Consider the following 23,802-nt stretch of genomic DNA (forward strand, 5'->3'; position numbering starts at 1 on the left):
TGTGTTATGATGAATTACGGTGGATGGATGCCTGTGTGAAAGTTCTTATGGAGAAGTGATGGAAGGTGGAAATGGTTAAATCAGATCCCTGTGTTGACTCTAGTGGACCCCTCCCGTCGTCTATGGTGTCAAAACTGAGTTCCTTTCACCTGAAGTGCTGCATGCACAGAGAAACTCACAAATCCAAATAAGTCAAAGGAGTAGGAGTTGCTTTGTGATCAAATTCTTTAATATTCTCAAGTGTTTAAAATTGAAGAAAACATAAAAACAGCTGTAGAAAACAAAACAAAAGCTGAGGCGAGAGGTTCCACTAACTGGATTATCTTTGAGATTTCAGAAAATCGTGCAGCTAATCTAGTGTTGTAAATTTTAACGTCACATTTGATCGCATTTAGGAATTAAGAAAATGGGGAGGGAAGAAAAGACATTTGTAATATTTCTTTACTGAATAATAAAAAAAAAAAAAAGCATCCAGTGTTAAACGTTTTTGCAAATACTGGTTTGCACTTCAAATTTAAGAAACTGATTCATACTAAATAAGAGGATTTGATGGGCTGAATTTCTATCCGGTTGTTGGTTTTGATTTGATGGAAAATAGAAGAGACAAGTGAGGATCCTAAAGCTTTTACAAATATTTAAAGTAATCTCAAAGTATCTCTGTGTACAAATGTGGATTAATTAAAAACAGGTTTCCTCACAAGAGCTGATTACATCCATGCCAACCTCCCAGCTCTACTAGTACATATGTTTATGTACTTAAACAAAAACTTTCAGTCCTTCACTACCACAGCGGTTAGCGTCTATGTTTTCACACAAAAACATAAGCAGCACTAATTAAGGCTTGCATGAAATCTGTAGTTAACTAAAGAAAAAGGGAGGTATAGGACATTTAGCTGCTGAGACATTATGATTATATAAAAAAAAAAAAAAAAAAAAAAAAAAAAAAAAAAGTAGGATAAACACTACATGTGGCACGGGAAGGTAAGGAGAGCACACAACATAAAAATACCCCCTCCCCATCTTTTTCTACCATTAGCTTTTATGTTGGACCTCGAAACATGGCTCAAAAACTGTATTGTACTGTAGCAGCCAAAAGATAATCTGAGATATAACTACAAGCAGTCATGTTTGGGATGCTAAAATCCAGAACTGTATGTGCTTAAGCAGCTGTCTTTAACTGATGTACACAGGATGCCTTTAAAAAAAAACCAAACAAACAAAAAAAATGAAAACTGGACTGTAAGTTGTTTACTCAGTTTGGGGGATCAAACCAAACAAATGCATGCTGCTCCACCATGCATCACTGTAATGGAGGGAGGGAGAGAGGGTGGAGACGCAAGTGAGATGTTGGTGCTTGTTTTAAAGGGGTGGCGGATAAGCAATCCCTTGCCTGAGCAAGCCTGACTTAAGGCAAAGGTTAAAATATCAATACTACAGTCTAAATATCAGGAGAGCAAATCAATATGCTTTCAGATGTGTGGCTACATGTTGGTGACCTTTTCCTGGATTCTGGCTCCACTGACAGGTGAGTCATGACTGGTAATCGGCGTGGGTGGCATGTTGAACCTTGCCAGTGTTTGGTTCAATTAACATCACATTTAGGAGGTCAATTGAAAATGAATGAGAACATGTATGCAAGCTAGTAAATGTAAAAAGACAGAAAACAAAAACTGAAAAGTGTCTGTGGGTTTGGGTTCTGAGGGGTACAAATGAGACCTGTAACAGATGGTAGGTATCCTTGATAAGGACGGTTTTCACATTCAGAGCCCTTGATGTAAGTTTGACACCAGCCTTTCCAAACCAGGATGTAAAAGGGGTCAGACCATCATAATCACAGCAGTAAGATGGAACAGTGATTTTACCACATGTACACCACTAAAAATGATGTGGAATTTTGATTCTCCGCCCACGCACGTCTGTTGCTATCCCAGTACAATCAAGGTGAACTGTATCGCATTGTTTGTGTCAAAATAATTACAAATTACAAGAGGGGGGAAAAAAACTTTTTCACCTTCACTGTACTGGTATAGTTGTGCTCAAAGGCATATAAGAACCTTAAGTATGTGGCTGGCTATATACAGCTAAAACTGGTCAATTCTGCATGATTTTGGGTGAAGTTGACCCTGTTAAGGAAAACCAGGCTGGGCCTCAAGGCACCGATTCCCATTACAAGTCCCACTCAGTGAGAAAAGGGAGGGAGACGTCCTGTATGTTACACACTGCTGTTGTGGAAATGCGCCTCCGCTGGGATGGAGGTTAGAGATTAGAAATATGTATCGACTCGTGTTCTGTGGACAAAAAAGAAACAGCGTGTCACCCACTACCCATTGGCTGATGACTGTGACAGGGAAACGAGGTAGGAAGTGGTAGTTCATGTGAGCTCAGACATGTTAGAAGCTTAATGTTGGGTGTTACTGAGATTTAATGGGATCTGGATTGAGGGGGAGGTGGTGGCTAACTGGATTTAGAAAGATGCAGGAGAATACAGTGCTGCATCTCCCCCTCGTTATAATCTGTGATACACCAGAGAACTTGGACCCCAGACCCTCTATACTCCCTCACTCTAGTGCCACTAGAAATGTTAGGTCTGGCTTCTATAATGTTTTCACAGCTGGGACTCCTCCCCAGCCTACCAACTGACTCGACAGTAGGAGGAGAATGGAGTTGGGATGGGGTGAGACACCGCAGGGTGGCCAACAGAAACGGCCATTCACAGGAGGGAGTGACACTTTAGTTTTGTTTCTTGGCCTCTTGGTTGCCGTAACTGGAACCTGTTTTCTTCACCTCAGTGACCCCTATGAGGCGGCGGATCGCTATAGAGGCTGCAGAGAGAACAAAGGAGAAGGGGGGGGGGGGGGGGGGGACACAACAGGTCAGGAAAAAACCTCACGAGCTTTAAATGAAACAAGCTACATCAGTTTTCATTCTGGGCAGGTGACTGGTTGAATTATACATCCATGACTGACCAACTTCAAAACAGTCAAATACCCAAAACCACAGGAGCTAAAGAACTCAGACTTTACTCTTTTTGCAAGTACAATTAGTGCCAAAAAAGAACCTTGAAAAGTGCAAAACACTAACAGGACATGAGCACCAAACTGTCTAAAAGGTAAGGTTTGACCTACCTACGATGAGGAAGAGTATAAAGCCAATAATGAGGAGAGGGGAGCCACTGACGACCACTCCGCAGGCAAAATTGATGAGTGGTGAAAGCAGCAGTGTTGCCCAAAACAGGAAGTTGAGCAGCGTCCACAGCCTGCGCGGTGGGATAATTGTGGGTCCCGGGAACTTGCCTTCCTTATTGTACATTTCCTGTAAAGCATCCTGGGAGTTGGGAAAGATAGTGGTTACCTTTGTGCTTAATTTGATTTGAAACGACAGGATTTGCTGATAAATTTGACATCTGATTAAAAATAAAATAAAGATCAGGATATGAATTCTAGGAGAAAATAAAAAAAACAAATTGACCCTAGTCATGCTGTGGGGGGCAGTGTGTTGATATGGTACATAGTTCTAAGGGTCGTCACCACCTTTATTTTCACATCCTGCATAAGAAACGTCTTTTTCAGGATAGCAATACTATCAACAGGCAAAATTATGGGATAATGAATGGTGTTGAGTGTAAACATGGCTTCAGTTATGTGGCCTTCAGAGTCACAAACTGTGTTTTTGACATACAAAGTAATAGAGCAGTTTTCCACCACGATCTTCAAAACACCTACTGAGGTAACGTCTCTTGGAAGGAAGGAATTTACCACACTTTAGTCTGAGATGAGTTCTCATGACCCAACACCTAATTAAGATACTTTAGTTTATCCTTTAATTTGTCACCTGCTCAGTATCCACAGGTTATGGTGTCTGAGTGTACCTCCTGTAGCTTAATGACGTTAACAAGTTCAAGAGTTGGTAATGTTTGGGAGGGAAAATAGATTGGGCTTGATATCAAATTAGAGAAAAAAACAAAAAACAAAAACAAAAAACTTGTCAGTGAATTCTTTCAGCAACAATGGGAAGTGGAAGGAAAATTTCCATGACACTGGGTACTAACCCCCCCCCTTCCCCCATATCCCCCAAACAACAAAGCTGTTAACCCAAATTAACAGTGATCTGGCATTTTAGGAGTCTTTAATGTGAGATTACCTTCTCCTGGTACAGCTTGTGTAGCCAGTTGGCACACTCCTGCTCATCGTCTGGTATATCCTCCACAGAAAACCGCCTGGATGTAAAACAGCAAATAACCATTGGAAGCAGATACAGTTTACCTTCAGTGTCTCAATATTTGGAAACAGGCAAATAATGAATAAAGTTATGAATGAGACGATATCCTGCAGCTAGAGTTGACCACTTCAAAAAGACCTTGCTAATTTACGCAGCATTTTGCGGAGGAATGGACAAAGCAAAAAGTATTAAATTGAACTGAAATAGAGAAGCAGGAGATAAAAATATGTAGATTGCTGTGACCTTTATAGTCCATCAGGTTTCATTGGAAAGATGCATTAGATTATTAATGGCACAAAAAATGTGTTTGTTTTCCAGTTTTGTTCCTTTTCCACCTGTTAATTATTTTGCTCGTGATTCTGGTTGATGGAATGACAGGCAGCTAATGTGTGTCTGAAGGCCACTACACATTCAGCACAACAAAAAGCAAACCACAATCATAGCCAGCCACACCAAAATAATCACTGTCGAGATAAATTCACATAAACAGCACTCAGGCACTTTTTAAACAACCCCATCAGGTTAATTCAAAAATGTAAACATATCTGCTGAGCAGTTTGCGCGCACGCACGCACGCACACACACACGAAAGAGAGAAAAAAACTCAAAGACATTTGGTCTGTAGTAGCAGCTTCTTGCCACCAGGTGCCTCCCTCTTCCCAAACACAATTCCCTCTGATACATGAACATTATCATACTAAGTGATTTCAGGTCACTAAAACAGTATTTTTACCCGTCTTCAGTCAACCTGACCTTGAAACTAAAAACAAAGTGTCCACCACCCTCCTGCTTTCAGCTTTATTTAAGTAAAATCACACTAGTGCTCCAATCTGTCTGTCTATAACAAGCTCCGAGCTCAGGGGAGCACCCTGGCCATTAAAGCTAATGTCCTGGAGTCTAGCCAGTCTCAGTGCCTCTTTGATTATTACAGGACAAAATGCAGTTGGGAGGAGGCCAAAATGCTTAAAACTCATTTATTCTAGTTTACTTGAAGAAACAGCTGAGCGTGCAGTGCCATATTACAAAAAGTGATTGTTCAAAAGTAGAGAGCGGGCATCAGCGGTGCTTACCTTACAGACATATCAGCTTTGTACTTCTTGCCATTGACAATGCCCAGGAGGGTGGGAGTCTGGTTGTCTTTGAAATTCAGAGTCACATCATACACAGCAGTTACTGTTGAGAGAAAGAAGAGCAGGCTGTAAGCAAAATACAAAATAAAAGAAATGCTCTGAACATAGTTTTTGTGTGACTTGCGCGTGAATGCCACCTGTGCCCTTAAGACACTGCAGTGTGGTGGTGAATCCTTTGGTTCGGGGTAATAGGTGATATTTGAGTATGGGCAGGCCTTTACTCTCTGCAACCTGCATACTGATTTGGTGCTTTTTCTCTGTAAAGCGGGTGCCCTCGCAGTACAGCAGAAACTGCAGAGAGAAAGGAGGAAGAGTTGTGTTAACACACACACACACACACACACACCAAAATTTAAAAAAAAAAAAATCTCCAGCTTAAGGTGACCTCTTATCCTGACCCATCCACTACCCTACTTCTGTTAGCTGGAGTACAAATCAAGGTCAACTCAATTTAACAGTACGCTAAAATACAGTCAACTCAGGATACCCGTTTGTGCCATCAACTTGTTGTGTCAGTCTGGGTTTTCTGAATCTGTCCATTAAAAACGTGCAGTTTTTGGCACAAGATAATCATCATAGCTAACAGCAAGGTGCAGCTATGTTACTGCAGCCAGTATTACAGTAGATGCAGTTGAAAACATTAGATCTTTACAAGTTTATAGACTTGTCAATAGCATTCCTCCTTAATGAAGGCAGGCGCAGATCTGACTGGAATTACTATATTGTGTAAGACAATTTTCTTTCAGCTACAACCCTGACAGTGTTAAACGGTGTGAAGAGCCAGGTAAAAAAACAAAGATAATTAATACTTATTGGCTGATTTGCAAATCTTATTTCACATCACCAAGTATTATGTAGCTATACAAAGCCATATCGAACAACAAAAGTAATTTGAAGATGAAACAAGGAAGGCATTTGTTTCCTCAACTGTATTGCTAATTTGTGGTCGTTAGGGAAGCCACAGAGTGGCTCTGCACAAGCAGGACCTTCTGCATTTACCAAAACCACCCAAACCATGGAAATACGAAAAAAAACCAACAAAAAAAAAAAACCCAACGTGGAATTCCTTGCTAAACCCAAATCCTGCTTTTTACTCTAGGCCTAAGCTGTCACCAGGTAAAACGTGATGGATGTAGAGAAAATGTACGTTTTATTTATTTATTTTAAAGACAAAAGAGGCATTTGTGGTCTGAAGCATAATGAATGTCTATTCAGTCTGTTTACGCACAGTGGATACTTGTGTTCATGATGTCTGACAGAAAACAAACAAACATACAAACTCATGTTGAGGCCCTTCAAATAACGCTGCTGTACTCAGAACTATTCGTGTATCACTGCCAAGATAAATTCAGTAGGAAGAGAAACTGGGGCAAAGGGCAGAAACTACAGCATCAGATAGATTATAGATCATTCCCTTTAAAAGTCTAGAAATGTTTTGTTATGTATGTTCCATCTTATCTTAGTTTGGCTGTGCAGTGATTACTCAATTTGCAGGTGACAGTTGATGCAACGACTGGTTTAACTTAAAAGAATTTACAACCTTGTCTGAACTGTTAGAATCACAACACTTATGTATCTTGAAGAGGATATTTCACAATCTTGATTGAGCAACTGGGTTGCAATTGAGACACAAGTAGTTGTCTGTAAGATGAACTTTTACACCTAAACCACAGTCCAGGCGACAGACAAACTGTGACTGTACCTACCCACATATATTCAGGATAGTCTTTGAGCCTGTCTAGGCCTTTGAAGACAGTGTTTCGGTCCTCTTCCCACTTTCTTTTGCAGAAAACAATTTCTAGAAAGTACCACGTCCAGCCAATTAGAGGGACCTTCAGGAGCTCATGTTTGGCTAGCACTTTTGAACTCTAAAGAAAGAGGAAAGACATTTTTATACAACTCTGACTTCACTCTTAAGAAAAAAGCAAATACTGTTGATAAATGTTAATCATTTAAAGTGTGGTGCTCAACTGACCCCTAAAACGCCATATCTTTCACACATGGTCCATCCACACAGAAAGTCAATCTCAAAGTTGTGGTTGAGGATGATGATGACATGCTCCTTGCCAAACTTGTCCACCGTAGCCTGATCGGTGTATAGGGTGCATTCTGTGCCCGACCACCACTCCAGCAGCATCACCAGCTCTGCACAGTGACGATGACGCAGCAGGAACATTAGAAAGTTAGAGGAGAAAATTCATCACTTGGAGCATTTTCAGTGTAAACCATACACAATGTACTAAATGGAAGTATATTTGTGTTACATTATATTTATATTAATCCCTCAAAACAGTCTACCAACACTGCAGAGAATTATCAGCAAATCTTTGTGCGTTTAGGATTCGTGTAATTTTAGATAATTACTCTGGAGCACATTTAATGTCTGTCATAGGGTTAATAAAAGCAGCTGAAGTCATTAACAGCAAAAAGCTGACTCTAGAAAGCAGCTGACAGACAATTTTAATGAGTAACTGGTGAAAATTGTGGAGGCTGTAGCTGCTTAGGACTCATTTAATTTAGCTAAAAGGAGACTGAATATAAAGCCCTTCTACACAGAAAGTGTTTCAAACATTCAAGTGGAAAATGCAGCTGAAACCCTTTCTATGTAGACAGCATAATATCCAACAGATGGCCCAAACACAGCTCATTGTATGTGACACCATTGCCAGATTTGTAATTATTTGCAATCTGTGAATTTCAGAATCGACACTTGACACCTTTTCTTGTTTACATATTTAAAAGACAATTAGCATTTCTACATAAACCTGCAGCAACACATGAGAATCATCTATACTCACGGCTCCAGAGGGAGTAGGAGAGCCGGCAGTTGATTCTGCGATAGAGCTGCCTGTTGATCGGCCAGAGGATGCAGGTGCACAGCTGAATGAAGTTTATAATGAGGCCGCTCACCACAAACACAAAGCCCATCAGCAACTGCAAGATGAACAGGCTCTTCAGGTAGGCCAGCAGAGCCATGGCTGAGGAGCCTGGAGGGCTGAGTGGGCTCCTCTCTATACACTACGACCAACCTGAGGAGGGAGCAGAAAAAGAAGGTGAGCACAGTGAGTGCAAAAGGAAAAAAAGACATGCAGGGTACTAAATAAGGAACAGATCAGTGTAAACACAAGGTTATCAGGTGTTTGTGTCAGGTGATCCTCAGGCAAACATGCTTTAAGATGTTCAAAAGGGCAACAGTGACTCTTACCACGGTGGAGTCCTTTTACAAGCCCCGTTTACACGGCCCTTCTGCCAGCACCACAGACCTGTGAACAACAGCAGAGGATAGGCTCAGGCAACAGTGATGGGAGTCGGACTAGACTGCAGAGCCATTACAGCAGAATTTAATAAATGTATAATGCCCGTTTCAAACAGGATGAATTATTTTAGCTAATAACATAAGGAGGCCAGAGACAGATATTGTTCTTCAGTGTGGGTGAAAGGCGAATCAAAAGGGGAAGGCTATGAAACCTGGCTGACCAACCCGGGTATTTACAGACAAGTTTCGACACTGAATGTAGCTTCAAAAATTGCATCTACGTGGATGTATGTATCTCAGAGCTTGCACAGTATGCCAATATTAGGGCTGCCACAAACGATTATTTTGATAGTCGACTAGTCACCGATTATTTTTGCGATTAGTCGACTAATCAGATCATCATCCATTGGACGTACAGCGTACAGCTTATTGCACCAGCAGCATCTGGTCTTATATAACTATCATTAGCTTACAGCTTGAAGTGTTTGTGCTAACTAAAAATAAAGACAAGATGGTAGTTAATTTTTAATGAAATTTGCAGATTGTTTCGGTGAAGTTTAATAAACTCCTTGCTTTCTAAAATATAACAGGACACCAGAGTATATTCTCCAGCGTCTCACACTTCTGATAATCAGCTGTCTGCTTGACAGTTTTAGCTGTGCAAAAAACTATAACTTTAATCTCAGCCAAACCGATTTACTCAGGAACAAATAAAATACTAAAGAAAGCCAAACAATAACATTTTTAAGTTATCTAAGTGACTTATATATCATGTTTAACCTGACTAGCGAAAGACGGCGGTGGGTTTGAAAACGATTTGCCGGGAGTCCGGTGTTCTCACGGCTCTAGTTAGCCTTGCCCCCGCCTAGCTAACGAGCTAGTGGGTAACAGACGTCTCCGAAAACATCGGAGCGCTTTTGAAAATATGTGGTGTCTTGATAAACTGAGCAGATATTTGAGGTTTACACAGCTACATTCTCGCCTGAAAATATGTTAAACGTTTATTTTGTGACCCAGAAAGAATAATAAGAGTAAAGTTAAAACTAACTAGCTGCCGCCATTGTTGACAGCTGCGCTATGAATTCTGGGACACAGCTTCTTCTTCTTCGGGGTTTAACGGCAGCTGGCATCCTTGTACATGCAGTGCTGCCATCTTCTGTTTCAGTCCGTTATTACACTCTTAAATCCTACTACTCATTCCTGCGTCCTTTGTGATCTTACAAAGCTTCAAACGATGCGTCGACTATTAAATTAGTCGTCGACGATTTTAATAGTCGACATAATCGTGACTAGTCGACTAATCGTGGCAGCCCTAGCCAATATGCATGTGAACCACTTTAGGACAAGTCTTGCAAAGTAACGTGTCACTATTCATACATAATTGATGTCAAAGATGAGCTGATATCATCATCATCATGGATGAATTTTCAGCAATAGTCACAGGAGTACAAAGCTGCATAGCCCTCAAATTTCAAAGTTTTAGACAGGAACCTTAAATGCAAAACAAATATTTCAACAGAGAACATCTTAAAAAATGTTTTAAACAAATAAAACTGAACTGACAGTTTCAAATCTCTTCTTCTATGGTGAATCAAATAAAAATGATAAAGTAGTCAGCATTTTGAAGACATCATCAACCTTGAACATAATTTAAGTTTACGAGCCAGAAGCCCACACAGAGACCCGGGTTACTGAGTCCTGTCTGGGCTTGTAATTTTCTTGTAGCTTCTCCATTTTCCTCCAGTAGATGAAGTGGGAACATCTGATTGCCCTGAGGTTAGGGCACGATAGTTAGCTCTGAGCTGCTGTATGCAAGTCTTTATGAATACACATAACCAGTTGATTAAAATGAATTGAACTCAGTATTATTCACAGAAGATGTAAATACATTAATCTGTGTGCTACCAGATGTTGTTCTCTTACATAGTGCTTTTCTACTCTGAGCACTTAAAGCGCTTTACACAACTTGCCTCATTCACCTAGTCACACAAGCACTTTTGTGCTTTCTAACATTCACACAGTCACACTCTGAGAGCAACTTAGGGTTAGTATCTTGCACAAGGATATTTGGCATGCAGACTGGAGCAGAGATCAAACCACCAACCTTGCAATCCTCTACCTCCAGTGCTACCTCATATAAGCCAAGTTAAATTAAATGTAAACATATAGAACCAAATAAAACTAAAAAAACTTTCTAAAGATACAATGGAAAATAATTGAATAAATAATTTCAGTGTATAACTGAAGTTAATCAGGAATCAAGTAGTGAACTTGAAAGAATTAATTCAGCAGTAAAAGTAAAACTCTTCTCATTATCAAAACTAAAGTTGTTTTTCACAAACATAACTATTTGTGCCAGCAACATCCACATGAGTTTTCAACTGCATAAACTAACATAACTGTGTCAGAAAACAAGCAAAAAGGGAAGCCGTGTACTGTCTGCCTGCATGCTGAACAAGGGACAAGAAAACACTGTGTGCTTGGTGAGCGTCCAAATGACAACAGTCTTCAACCACAGTCTTCAACATGTTATCCGAAACGACTTGTTTCTTGTTCCCATTAAATATACAAAGCATGTGTAACCAGTAGAGATGGCACGATAACACTTTATGCCCTATACCGATATCATAAATTTGGATATCGGCCGATACCGATATGAATCTGATAGTGTTTTTTTAATCAATAAAACTGTTTTTTTTTTTTTTTATATCTTGCTGCATTTTGTATAAGTTCATACTCAAGTTTAAATAAACAACACTAAAGCTATTCTGTTATACCTGTATGTAAAAAAATACACTGCACCCAAAATATTTCATAGTTCAGCAATACTGATCAATCTAATAAACTTAAACCTACTCCATCCTTCCTATTCTGGTATTTTAAAGAGTATTTAGCAGAAATATTAAGCAACCTAACTAATAGGGTTGCAACTTCCCAGCAAAAAAATAAAATAAAATAGGGAACCACCCCCCACCTCATGATGCTTAATCGACTTAATCAACTTTAATTTGATGCAGCGTGAAAAAAAAATGCACAGAAAAAAAATTATTTTTCGAGAATAATTAAATAGATTCAACATCTTTGCAGACTGCACAGGTGGTGTCTTCCCAAAGGAAAAAGTACTATAGCTTACTAGGGTATATTAGACTTAACAGTTACTATATACAGTAATGGACTTCTATATATTTTACATCAGATTAAAACTTTGGTTTAAGATTCAGATAATTATTTATTAAAAGCTAGACACAAACTTTGCTAGATCCGCCCCTGCACAGTTACCAGCCGTCAGCTACATAGAAAAAGATCCTGGTGTAGAAAGTTATATTAAATAAATTCTAACAACAGATTATCAAGCTTAAACGTGCTGCTGTTATTCAGCCGCTGGTTTCCTCTTTCTGGTGCAAAGTGGGCCAAAAACAAAGACAGACGGACTCGCGACAGAAAAGCCGATCAGCTGATCATTAATCAGTTTCGTGATTGAAGTAGCAGCAGGAGAGGGAGGGAGAGAGAGGCAGTCGCTCCATATATCGGTTGTTAAGCTTAACGCGGGAATGCTTTACAAACATTCAGAGATGAACTTACACACTTGCTTTACTTCTCTCTGGGATAACTTCCTCGGAGATGATATGCTGGTTTGGTAGAGAGCCTCCAAATACACACAGCCGCTCTATCACGTGAGCACACTGCTCCTACGTGCTACGGTTAAGAGCTGAGTTACGCCATGTCGCAAGTTTTGTGAGGTGCTTTGATATTTAATGGATCGGATTACATTTTTTAAATTTCTCTCCGATATCTGATCCAGTCATTTACGTCAGTATAGGACCGATACCGATATGCAATATCGGGATCGGTCCATCTCTAGTAACCAGTACCCATCCTTCACAAATAACGTAGACTGAAGACAATGTGTGAATCAGTTAAGAGGGCTAACAAACTATATTCTAAATTGAGTACTTTATCAATTACAACAAATTATACAACTGTACTAAAAGAGGCAAAATTATGAAGTAACCCAATCTACTGCATTAGCCCTTTTCCAAGACTGCAACAGACTTCTTCAACGACCATCACAGTGAAGAGCAATCCAACCAGTTTTTCATACAACCATATTGCGGACACAAACCTAGATTACAGTGTGTAGGCAACAAGTCTTATCTGGTGTACTCACTATCTCACACACTGCAACCATATATATCAATTTAGCAGTCTGGGTGTAAAGAAAATTAAATCTTAAATGCACACCTGCAGAAGTTTGGTTCAGTCCCGTCAGACCATCAACATAAACGTGTTTACAAATCTCTGGACATGAAATCACCCTAAACTTTTCCAAGCATGCACTAACTCTGCATTATGTTACAGATGTGACCTTTGGTCATGCATACAGCATGATAGGGAGGGTGAAGTTAAATACTGCATATTTGTCTTATGGCTGAGATGGGTTAAGAAACACTGTGGTTAATGAGGAAGTCCAGAATAAGTCGCCACGAAGCATTAATAGCAACTACACAAGTAGTCTATAATAGGCTTACTGATAAACTGCAATTCAAGCTTGAAGTTTATACCTTACCTGTGACTGTCAGTCAAATTAGAAGCACGAAAGAGGATTTTTATACGATTATTTTTATTTCTCTGTTTTAACTTCTAACTGCTAATTTTATAATTGAACAAATGAAAGCATAGTGTTTTTTTATGTAAAATAGTGAGTCCATGTTAAAAAAAACAAAACAAAACAAAAAACCTAGGTTTACAAGCCAAATCAGTGAGACTTTTGTTAATGTTTTTACAGCTAAACGCCTTAACCTTTTCTTGGAAGATTTAACTCTGCACACTGATAGCAGCTGAGTGTAATGTTTGGCCACAAGCTGCCGATGGGAGAAGTTCCCCAACCTTAATTTGCGTTGGCAACCCGCAGCGACTATGAGTGTGTGTGAATGTTAGCTCAGGCGAGTTACTTCTACACACATCATGAACTTTGTCCCAGTTTTACTCCACACACAGCATATGTTCCCCGTGCAGCGCTGGAATCAAACTGAGTCACCTCAAACTTTCACTCAACTCCAACTCGCGCCCATGATTCACAGGACAAACTCAATTTTACACACCAGCAATCAAAAGACACACAGCACATTTAAGAATTAACTGGCCAAAAAAAAAAAAAAAAAGAAAAAAAAGAAAAGGAAACTCATGGGGCAATCGTGGCTCAAGAGTTGGGTGTTCGTCTTGTAATCGGAAGGTTGCCGGTTTGAGCCCCGGCTCGGACAGTCTCGGTCGTTGTGTCCTTGGGCAAGACACTTCACCTACCGCCTACTGGTGTTGGCCAGAGGGGCCGATGGCGCGACATGGCAGCCTCGCTTTTGTCAGTCTGCCCCAGGGCAGCTGTGGCTACAACTGTAGCTCGCCTCCACCAGTGTATGAATGTGAGAGTGAATGAATAGTGGAATTGTAAAGCGCTTTGAGGGGTCCCGAAAAGCGCTATATAAATGCAATCCATTATTATTACTCCCTAAATTTTTCTCATAAGCAGATCTTTTTAAAGCTAAACATGTGAAACTGTATAATTTACACATTCACTTCCATGCAGTTTTTATTTAACATTTTTATGGAGCCAATTAATTGGTTTAACATTGGTAGCCACTAAGTGTTTTTCTATTGTGTTATTTTAATTTTGTTCCAGTTAAATGTTCAAAGATGGTTTAAGGGAGACTTTTTTAAACTGCATTAAATGTTATAAACTTGTATAGCCTTGATCATCACTAAAAATCTAACTTACCTTCTACAAATATGTTAAGGAGATGACTTGAAACATGCCAGTAAACAAGACATGTACTCTTGACACAGTAAATGGTTTCTACATTTTTTTCAAACATCTTTGTGCAGTGAACTTTATTTTTCAAACAACACAATGATCATACGGTGTTCTGTGGTAAGAAACCTGGTCTTCTAAGGCTGTATTCAGTGAGAAATCTACAGATGACGTGCACCTCACTGGAAATGTAACTACAAGTTAGATCAACACAGCTCACTTTTGTGAGCGGAACCACAATTCATTCTGTACATTTCTAGCTATTTTTGCACTGCAGATTTACATTAATTGGTGAAAATGTCTATATACAGTATAATAATCATGGCATCAATATAAGACCACAAAGGTCAGCATGATTCTTGGAGGGAGATTGCTAAAAGTAGTGGAACGGATGTGAAACAATGTATAAAGAAGTGGAAACATTTGAGACAAATACATTTGAAAGAGAAAGTCACATTTATTTATTTATCTATCTATCACAGCTAGCACTGGATGTTAAACGCCGAGACACCGCCACAAGGTAATTAACATCAGCCACATAGGTTACATCGTAGGTTCTATAAAAGGCCTGAAGTCTAAATCAGGCATTACAGACAGGATGACTTCGAGTCCTCTACAACATATATGTTCACTCTATTTGGACTTTTTTTCTGTTGGCTACTGTAATGTATTAGTACTGCAATAAAACCATGGCAAGGCAACTCATTCTGTCAGGTGAGCCGGCCAAGTGCCTGATTGGATCAGTGTTCGATGTCAGCTATTTAGGTAAGTAGTTCAGTGTTAAGACTACTGCTTTAACCCTTTAAACCCTTTTATTTTGTTATCGTTTTTATGGTTAACTCTGTTTTCCTGGGTCTTCTTTTTTCGGTTACCGGTACTAGTTTTATTTTGTTGTATTTATCCACGATACCTTAAAGGCCGGTCTGTGAAAATATTGTCGGGCATAAACCGGTCCGTGGCGCAAAAAAGGTTGGGGACCGCTGAGCTAGCGCAATAATTTTTTTTTTTTTTTGCATATGAAACCGGAGGAGTTGTACTTGCATCTTATGCCATCAGCTTGTCCTAGGTCACGGTTTCCTTCCACATATAGCTTTGCAAAAATTGCATAAAAAGAGCTTGCAGGAACAAAAACATAATGTTCCAGAAACACGCTTTGCTTATCCAATCAGCTGTTCGTAACACTTCCCACATTGAAATAGACGTCAGTGCGAATGATCGCATGTCCGCCATTACCTGCCCGAAACCGGAAGTGATGTCATTTTCGTGGAAAATGTAGTTTTTTACTTGTAGGCCTTAAAAGCCTATACTGGTGTTTTTATAAGTCATGTTTGACTTTATGCTTTTCTGAATAGTTGCTGGGATGCTTACAACTCGAACTGCACTGCTTAAAATAGTTTATTTTGATGCACATGCTGTTTTCTTTGCAAATTTGCATCATAGGATTGTTTTTCGTTTTTTCTGTAGTATATAAAAATTGGTGTATCTCAAAAATAAAACTATGAAGACACTCAAAATAAATTTCTTGTTGTTGTAAACTATTTCTTGCAACTTTTTTGTATTAAAGTTTTGAGGGATAAACCTCTTAAATTTCTCCAAGTAGAAATATATGTAAAAAAAAAAAAAACTAAAAAAAAAACTAAAACGATTTTCAATTTTTTTGTAGTTTATTGCACTTTTTTTTGCAATTTATGTAGTTACTATGGACTTAATGCATACATATTAAAATTTGGGCTATAACAGTTGTATTGATGTATAGCAACTTGAAATGCTCCCAAAAATGGCACTACAGCATGTAAAAATATAAAGCAAGCTCTGGCAGCCTTGGTTCTATGGTAGGTCTTAAAGGGTTAATGCTCACATTCACCCTTTCCCTCAATAGGATGAGAATCTCAACAATACTGAGCTTAAAACACCAACATAGATTTAAGTCAAACAAAACGTTGTTGTGCAAAAACCAAACATACTAACATAGAAATACTCTGGAAATTGAAGTTGGTCTGTCATACAAGACATCCAGAAAAATAGAGGAAAAACAGCTGGTGGATGTCCAGCTCCCTGAAGGTAATGGGCCCACCTGTAAGCCCACACAACCTGAAGGAAAGATTAGTACTGCTGACTGTGTTAAAGCTGCTTAAGGCTGGACAGCTGCTGCTGCTCTACATTACCTGAATATAACTTCTATACCAGCTGCTTGCTATAAGTTTTTAAAATGAGAAATGTACATTTAGAGACACTAGTTAAATTATGGAAAAGTTCAACCACATCTTGGCAGGAACTGCTCCTCTATCAAAGCATTTTAATTATAAAAACTTACTTTGGCTTTCAAACGTCTGCGCTCCACTTACAGCAGGGAACAGCCGAATGATGCCTAGGCTGGACTTCAACAGCTACTAGTCTCTAGCAAACACCTGGGTTTTTCCTGGCACTAAATTTGCCTATGGTGGGTGAAGTAACCACAAGTAATCTGACCTGACAGAAGTCTGTGCACTGCCTGTTATTTTTTGGCTATCTGATAAACATTTTAAGCTTAAGGAAAAAAAGCCCCACATTTGCTAACAATATTCAATATTTGGTGGAAGGCCAAAACCTTTTTGGCGGTCATGAAAATATACCTAAAAATGGTAGGATGCATATTAAGTTGTACCATTGCAGCATATTAACGTCTTAATATGCTGGGGAAACAGGACACAACGCTTGTCTCACATTCAACTTACCAGTAGACATAGTAGGCCATTGCCATGAACACCATCGCCCCACAGATCCCAGTGAAGATCATGACAGCACTCTGGTTCAGCATTTTGGCTTCTGGTATTCCACCAGTTCACAGCCAGAAAAAATATATACTAAAAACAAAACAAAGAAAAGGCCTGCAGATAGCAGAGGATAGTCACAAGCTGCCCTGCTTTGTCGCCATAATAATCCCACAGAAGGGAAGAGAGAGATTATGATGATGACAGCGAGAACACAGTCAGATCCCAAGAACCTGTAGGAGGAACTACCTAATCAGCACACGAGTTTACCAGGGACCAATGAACTCGCCCATGAACTCGAGAGTTATTAAAAAGCATAAATCTTCATTTAAATCAGCATAAAGTAAACACCTCAATGAATTGTTATCAGATTTGGCTAAATAATATCAGAAGGAAGTCTAGAAAGACAGACAGCTCACTTCAGAAAGGAAGGAGTCACACATACTGTTTGCAGTGTCTTACAAGCATTCCCATCCTCTAATCCAGTGTATCAGATTAGTGCTGATTAGCAGGCTATGGGTACCCTGGATATGTCACATTCAATTAACATTAACAAAGAGAAGGCCTAGTCTCTGCCCAACCATAGTGAAGTAAAGAGAATAGCATTGTTACGCTAAAGTAACCAATCATAATTTACTGTATTGTGATTGACCTTGCCATAAGCTGCTTGTTACTAACATCTTGCATCATGAAAGTGATGGGTTCAAAGAAATGATCAGCAATATCCTTGAAAAATCTCTTCATGTGATATCTAGTCGTGTTTTCTTATTGGTTTTTTACTGGCTGAAGATGGACCCTTCAGAGGATGGCTATTTGCGTTACCACAATTTGTCAACGAGTCTGATTTACCTTACTTAACAGACGTCTATGAATTTTCTGGTATTTTTTTGGTAATTTTGTTAAAACAAATCAATATATATTTAATCTTGATTAACTGAAATTCCACTTAATAAAACCAGTCAACTAGTTAAGTATATTTATTACAGCCCTAGTGGGTATTCTTTGATGGAAGCACAAAATTCTTTGATGGGATCTGTAACAAATGACCACAAAGCCTGAATCAGAGTTCAGATTATTGCCATGCCTTGGGGATACAGGTCCCCCCCCCAAACAAATGCACATAATCACCTATTGCTTATGTTGTTTCAAACAGTGAAACATCAGCAATAACTTATTGCTGTAACAACCAATCTCAGGCTATTGAATCGGTTAACAGTAACAAGTTGGTAGTGACAACAGACAGTTTTCAAAGATGGATGCAGTTAACATCGCGACATGCTTAGTAGCTAAAAACCTGTTGATCACAAGTCATGTGAAAATAATGATATCATGGACAATCCTTCTTTCTGAGACTTAGCATGAAACACCTCTGTAAACTGCATTCATATAAAATAAAACATTTAGTCAATTCTGTCTACACAATGGCAAGTCTGTCCACCTGTCAAAGCTGGTTGCCCATTAATTTCATATGCAACTCTAACCTGAATATAGAGATATTATATGCCATGCCAGCATCCTCTTTCCTTGACAGTACCTTGGGTAAGGAAAGGATTTACTACAGATCTCCATTACTCACCCACACAAAGATAGCACACAGGGCTAGCGGGCAAGTTACCAAAGGCTTCGGATACTTGCACACAGTTAATGTGGTCCGGACAAACTAGCAGACAGAGGCATAAATAAACTGTCAAGTGATAGCTAAAGCGAGTAGGTTGACGTTACAGTACAGTTCTAGGGTCTTACCACCGGGTGTTAAAGCCAAATACCAACGGAGATAAAAATACATGGTGATAGCTGGACAATGAAGGTCATTCATATTTCAAAGCATGAAGAGCTCTAAATCCCTGCACAGCACTACTGAGTGTGTTTTAAAGCCACAACACTTACTACACAAGAGACAAATGTAATTCTTGGCAGGTAAAAGAACACTTAAAGTGCATTTAGTTTCTTTAATTATGATCATGCACGCACAGGAAAGAGCATATGCTGGAATAATGATAATAATAATAATACAGCAAGGAAGATTAAAAGGTGAACTCAACCTGCTGTATTTGCCAAAAATGTGGCTCCAAATGTGAACCTGCCGGTTGAGCTCATGATCATATTAGCATATTTATACTGGTTTGTTTATGTGTGGGGGGGGAAAAAAAAAAAAAAAAAAAAAAAAAACTATGATCCTACTAACGTGTATTGGCTGTGTAGCCATCTGGGACCATTTAAAACTATGAAAATAAAGCAATCTCACCTTTGCATGTGTCAGTATTACAATAATCACAGCAAGCATTATGGAAATCTAGTCAAACATTTTATGCAAAGCTTCTACATATGGGTTTATCACTGAGGTTAGGTGAAAAGCTGGCTGATGTAAAGAGCCTTGGATCATTTAAACATTAGGTCCTTCAACACAAGACCATTTAAAGGTGGGAATATTATACTGCTACTCCCCTCACTGTTCTGTATAAGACTACAAAGGTTAACAAAAAGAGGGTCAACTAGTAAGAGCAGGGAGAGTTATGTGAAATTCTTAGACAGTTTGAGTATGAATGCACCAGGCTGAATCTGAATGCAGGTAATGAATGCTACAAAAGTTTGACATTGTTCACCCCGATGACACTGCTTAGATAAAGTCTTAACACATGTCTCAAAGTCCAATAGGACAATACTATGCTTGATTACTAGATAAAGGAGATCAATAGGTTACAACTTGTAAATGAGCAAGTCACTGCACTTTGGATCAACAGCTGGTTCAATTATTAATAGCATATATACGTCAACGATGCCTTTAGGTATAGGGCTGTGCGATATGACCAAAATCTCATATCCCGATATAAGACATCTATCGTCCGATAACGATATAAATCACAAAAATTTAACATTTTCTGTAAATTCTGTGAATCTCGGGCAGCTCGACTTGCGTGAAGTGTTTCCAGCTGGGCGTCGTGTACCTGGAATCGAGTGTTTTAACCGATGCATGAAACTATATATTTTTAGACATAAGTTGTAACGGCCGCCGTTGTCTTTTTGAGTATTTATTGCACAGCGTGCTGCAGGGAAAAGCGTAGCACTATTTTATTGAGCATCCCACTCTGTTTAAACTATGAAAAGGCTGATTTTATTTTTAACTTTAGTGAGAATACACCTAACAGGTAAATGTGCCGGATGCAGCCATTTTGGATATTAACCTGCCAGCTCCCTAGCACAAAGTCCGATCTGATGTCCAACGACTCTGATGTGGAGATATCGTTTTTTTGAGCATTGACTGTAGCAGTGGGCAGAGCTATATTTTACCTAGCTACCCCAGCCTTCTTTTATTGACTTACTGTCGTTATCTTTGGTAGGATTTATGAATTTCTCCCTTTTCTTTCTTTGTACCATTGTCTTAAATCCTAGGAACTAGTGTTTTTACCCTTTTTTAAAATCCACCTTTTCCCACACTGAAATCAAATCGAGTCTGGCATTCACCTCCTGCACCATCTAAACAAAAAGCACCATTGCCTCCATTAAAAAGGAAGAAAATCCATGCCATTTTAGTGCAGAACTAGTGATTCTTTTAAAATTTCTATAACATGACACTAGTGCTTGTAGAAGATACACTTTTACTGCATTGTCAGCGTGTTTGGGATCATTGGTCATGCTGACAAATTTTTTGTAGAATCAACTAAACAAGTGTAACTTGTTCTAGTAACAAAGTGCCTAAAGATACTATTTAAAATTGTTATACAAAACAACTTAGTAGAATAAACAACACTGGTTCTTCTCCAGCCTTAGGTTCCTCTTTTTTTTCCCCCCATTCCTAAATGATTTGTGTCAGTGTTAAGAGACTTATAAAGCAAAAACAAAAAATATCATTTCTCTGAAAATCATCAGGTACAAGGACTGGACTGAGAATGAGGGGGGGAGCAGTCAATGTCCAAAGAAAAACTTAAAGACCTGGAGCACTATTGCTCTTTAAAAACATAAATGGCAGCTCAAGACTTATACAGGATTCATTGATCTTGTAAAATTACTAAATAATGAATAGCAGCAGTGATCCAGTCCACATATCCTCCTCTCAAGGTCAATTAAAGGCATGCATAAACACCAACAAGTGGCCCTATATGGCAGTGTGAAGCAGTGGGTGCACACTTTACCATTCAATATTTAACCCTTTAAGACCTACCATAGAACCAAGTCCGCCAGAGCTTATATTATATTTTTACATGCTGTGGAGCCATTTTTGGGAGCATTTCAAGTTGCTATACATCAATACAACCATTATAGCCCAGATTTTAATAATATGTATTCATTAAGTGCATAGTAATTACATAAATTGCAAAAAAGTGCAATAAACTACAAAAAAATTGAAAATCGTTTTTGATTTTTTCATATATTTGTAGTTAGAGAAATTTAAGAGGCTTATCCCTCAAAACTGTAAATACAAAAAAGTTGCACAAAATAGTTTCCCACCACAGGAAATTTATTTTGAGTGTCTTCATAGTTTTATTTTTGAAATACACCAATTTTTATACACTGCAGGAAAAATGAAAATAAATATTATACTGCAAATTTGCAAAAAAGCAGCATATGCATCAAAATAAACTATTTCCAGCAGTGCAATATGAGTCCTAAGAATCCCAGAAACGACACAGAAAGTCATAAAGTCAAAGATAACTTTTAAAAAGAGCAGTATAGGCCCTGAGGCCCTGATCGCAAAAAAGACTACATTTCGGGCAGGTAATGGCGGAAATGCAAAAGTTCGCGCTGACGTCTATTCCAACGTAGGAAGTGTTTTGAACAGCTGATCAGATCGGTAAAGCGTGTTTCTGGAATATTATGTTTTTGTTCCTGCAAGCGCTTTTTATGCAGTTTTTGCAAAGCTTTATGTGGAAGGAAACCGTGACCTAGGACACGCTGATGGCATCAGATGTAAGTACAACTCCTCCGGTTTCATATGCAAAAAAAATTTTTGCGCTAGCTTACGTGGTTGCAGTGCTACTGGGATTTAAAAATAGTTACGCATAACAGAGCGTTCCAGCTCCGATCGGCTCTAAAGGGTTAATATAAAAAAGTGAAGTTTTATTAACGGACTTCCCTTTTGCCCTTCTGGTTTTACTCTTAGTAGTATGAGACCAAGCTGTCTCTTGCACCAAGCAGTCACATTATCAACACTGGTTTATTTTAAAAAAGGGAAAAAAAAAAAAATCCCCGTTCTGGTATAAAAATGCTGAGAGTTACTTGCCTGTCACGCACTGCTCGTCCAGCTGGTTAAAAGTGAGGCTCAAGAATAAAGTTAGCACGGGTTAAAACAGCCGCAGACTTCAATGAACTTTAGTAACCTCAAGAGTCGTACGAGATCTGTACGCAGGTCAACTCTGAGCCAGCTGGCGCATACGACGTAAAGCGTGACAGAGCGGGGGTGCAATATAGCAACATTTAACTACGAAAAATGAACCCAGTCATAGTTTACCATGAACTCTAGCATATCATACCTTAGTGTCAAAGTGTTGCAGCCCAACCTACTGTATCTGAATGCAAATGCTTAAGATGTCTGTATGCACCAAATGCGGCATGCCTGGGCTGATAGATTCTCAGAGACCAACTAGCCAGCAGGTCCCTTCAATCCTACCACTGACACGGCTTATCTTTTGTCACACATGGCTCGGCTGCGGCCGTTAAGCTAGCTGCTCTGTGAAGTCAAAGTTGCAGGCACACACACACACACACACACACACACACACACACACACACACACACACACACTTCCCTCAGAAGAAGACGACATTAAAGAAAAAGCCACCCCAACTGTCTTAGCTACTGCCAATAGAGATAGTAAATGTGTGAACACTGGTTCGACTAAATGAGCCGAGCGGCACAGGAAAGACAGGTGCTAACGGTACAAGCTAGCATGCTATATAAGCAACATCCACACAGCGAGGCTAAAAAATGTTTTCTGGCGACAGGATGGCGTCTATTAGATTGACTCTTTAGCTGCTAATCCCTGCCAACTTTTCCCCCATCCTTTGTTAATAGGTACCCGTTATTATCTTAGGCTAGTTAGCCAGTTCTCGTTAGCAGCCAGTGTCAGCCTTACCTGAAGATTATTCGCTGGGGACTCGGTGGGTTTAGTTACACTTTTTCGCCGCTTTCTGGCCTTCTGGGGGCGTAAAATGAGCCTGTCAACAAACGTTGCCCTACTCCGTCGGTTTCCAGAGACGCAATAAAAATGACTTGAGGCAATAGGATTTGCAGGAGCTCTATTGTTTGTCGGTTAAAGCCCCACATTTCCTCCAAACCCATCTGAAGGTGGCCTGTCCTACATCCGGTCCAGCCCCTCATTCATTTTCACAGAGATGCACAAAAATACACAAAAACATGCACAGACGTACTGCAGCGCACTCCCGCCGCCGCTGCAAGTTTGGTTACAGGTAAGAGCAGATAAAGGCATATAATGTCTGTTTTTATTGATTTTTTGCTACCATTTGCAAATATATGTTTACTCCATACAGCGCAGCAGACTAGTGCAGCGATTTCTTGGCCAATCAAATTTAGGTTTTACCCCCTTAAATTTTCTGTTTCGGGAAGAAAACCTGAATCTTCAGTTTAAAAAAAATGATATCATAATGTAACATCAAAATAAAAGAAAGTCACTGTTTTTAAACTAGTTGG

The 23,802-nt window shown here is 39.3% G+C and overlaps 1 protein-coding gene across 3 annotated transcripts; it reads right to left on the minus strand.

Annotated features, from left to right (window-relative positions):
• Window positions 1-207: 207 nt before the first annotated feature.
• On the minus strand, window positions 208-23,463 carry agpat3 (1-acylglycerol-3-phosphate O-acyltransferase 3). 3 transcript variants are annotated; one of them, XM_014414476.4, is made up of 10 exons: window positions 23,228-23,463; window positions 8,554-8,611; window positions 8,147-8,377; window positions 7,324-7,493; window positions 7,055-7,216; window positions 5,486-5,639; window positions 5,289-5,391; window positions 4,141-4,216; window positions 3,126-3,324; window positions 208-2,822 (listed from the first exon to the last, which is right to left on the minus strand). In XM_014414476.4, the coding sequence occupies exons 3-10, from the start codon at window positions 8,322-8,324 to the stop codon at window positions 2,731-2,733; spliced, it is 1,134 nt and encodes a 377-aa protein (XP_014269962.1). In that variant the 5' UTR covers window positions 8,325-8,377; window positions 8,554-8,611; window positions 23,228-23,463; the 3' UTR covers window positions 208-2,730. The 3 variants fall into 3 exon arrangements, with proteins under 3 accessions (XP_014269962.1, XP_076731300.1, XP_014269961.1); XM_076875185.1 differs by lacking the exon at window positions 23,228-23,463 and adding an exon at window positions 22,376-22,469; XM_014414475.4 differs by lacking the exon at window positions 23,228-23,463 and adding an exon at window positions 17,122-17,585.
• Window positions 23,464-23,802: the final 339 nt, after the last annotated feature.

The sequence above is a fragment of the Maylandia zebra genome, linkage group LG16, assembly GCF_041146795.1.
Source record: "Maylandia zebra isolate NMK-2024a linkage group LG16, Mzebra_GT3a, whole genome shotgun sequence".
Classification (NCBI taxonomy): Eukaryota; Metazoa; Chordata; class Actinopteri; order Cichliformes; family Cichlidae; genus Maylandia; species Maylandia zebra.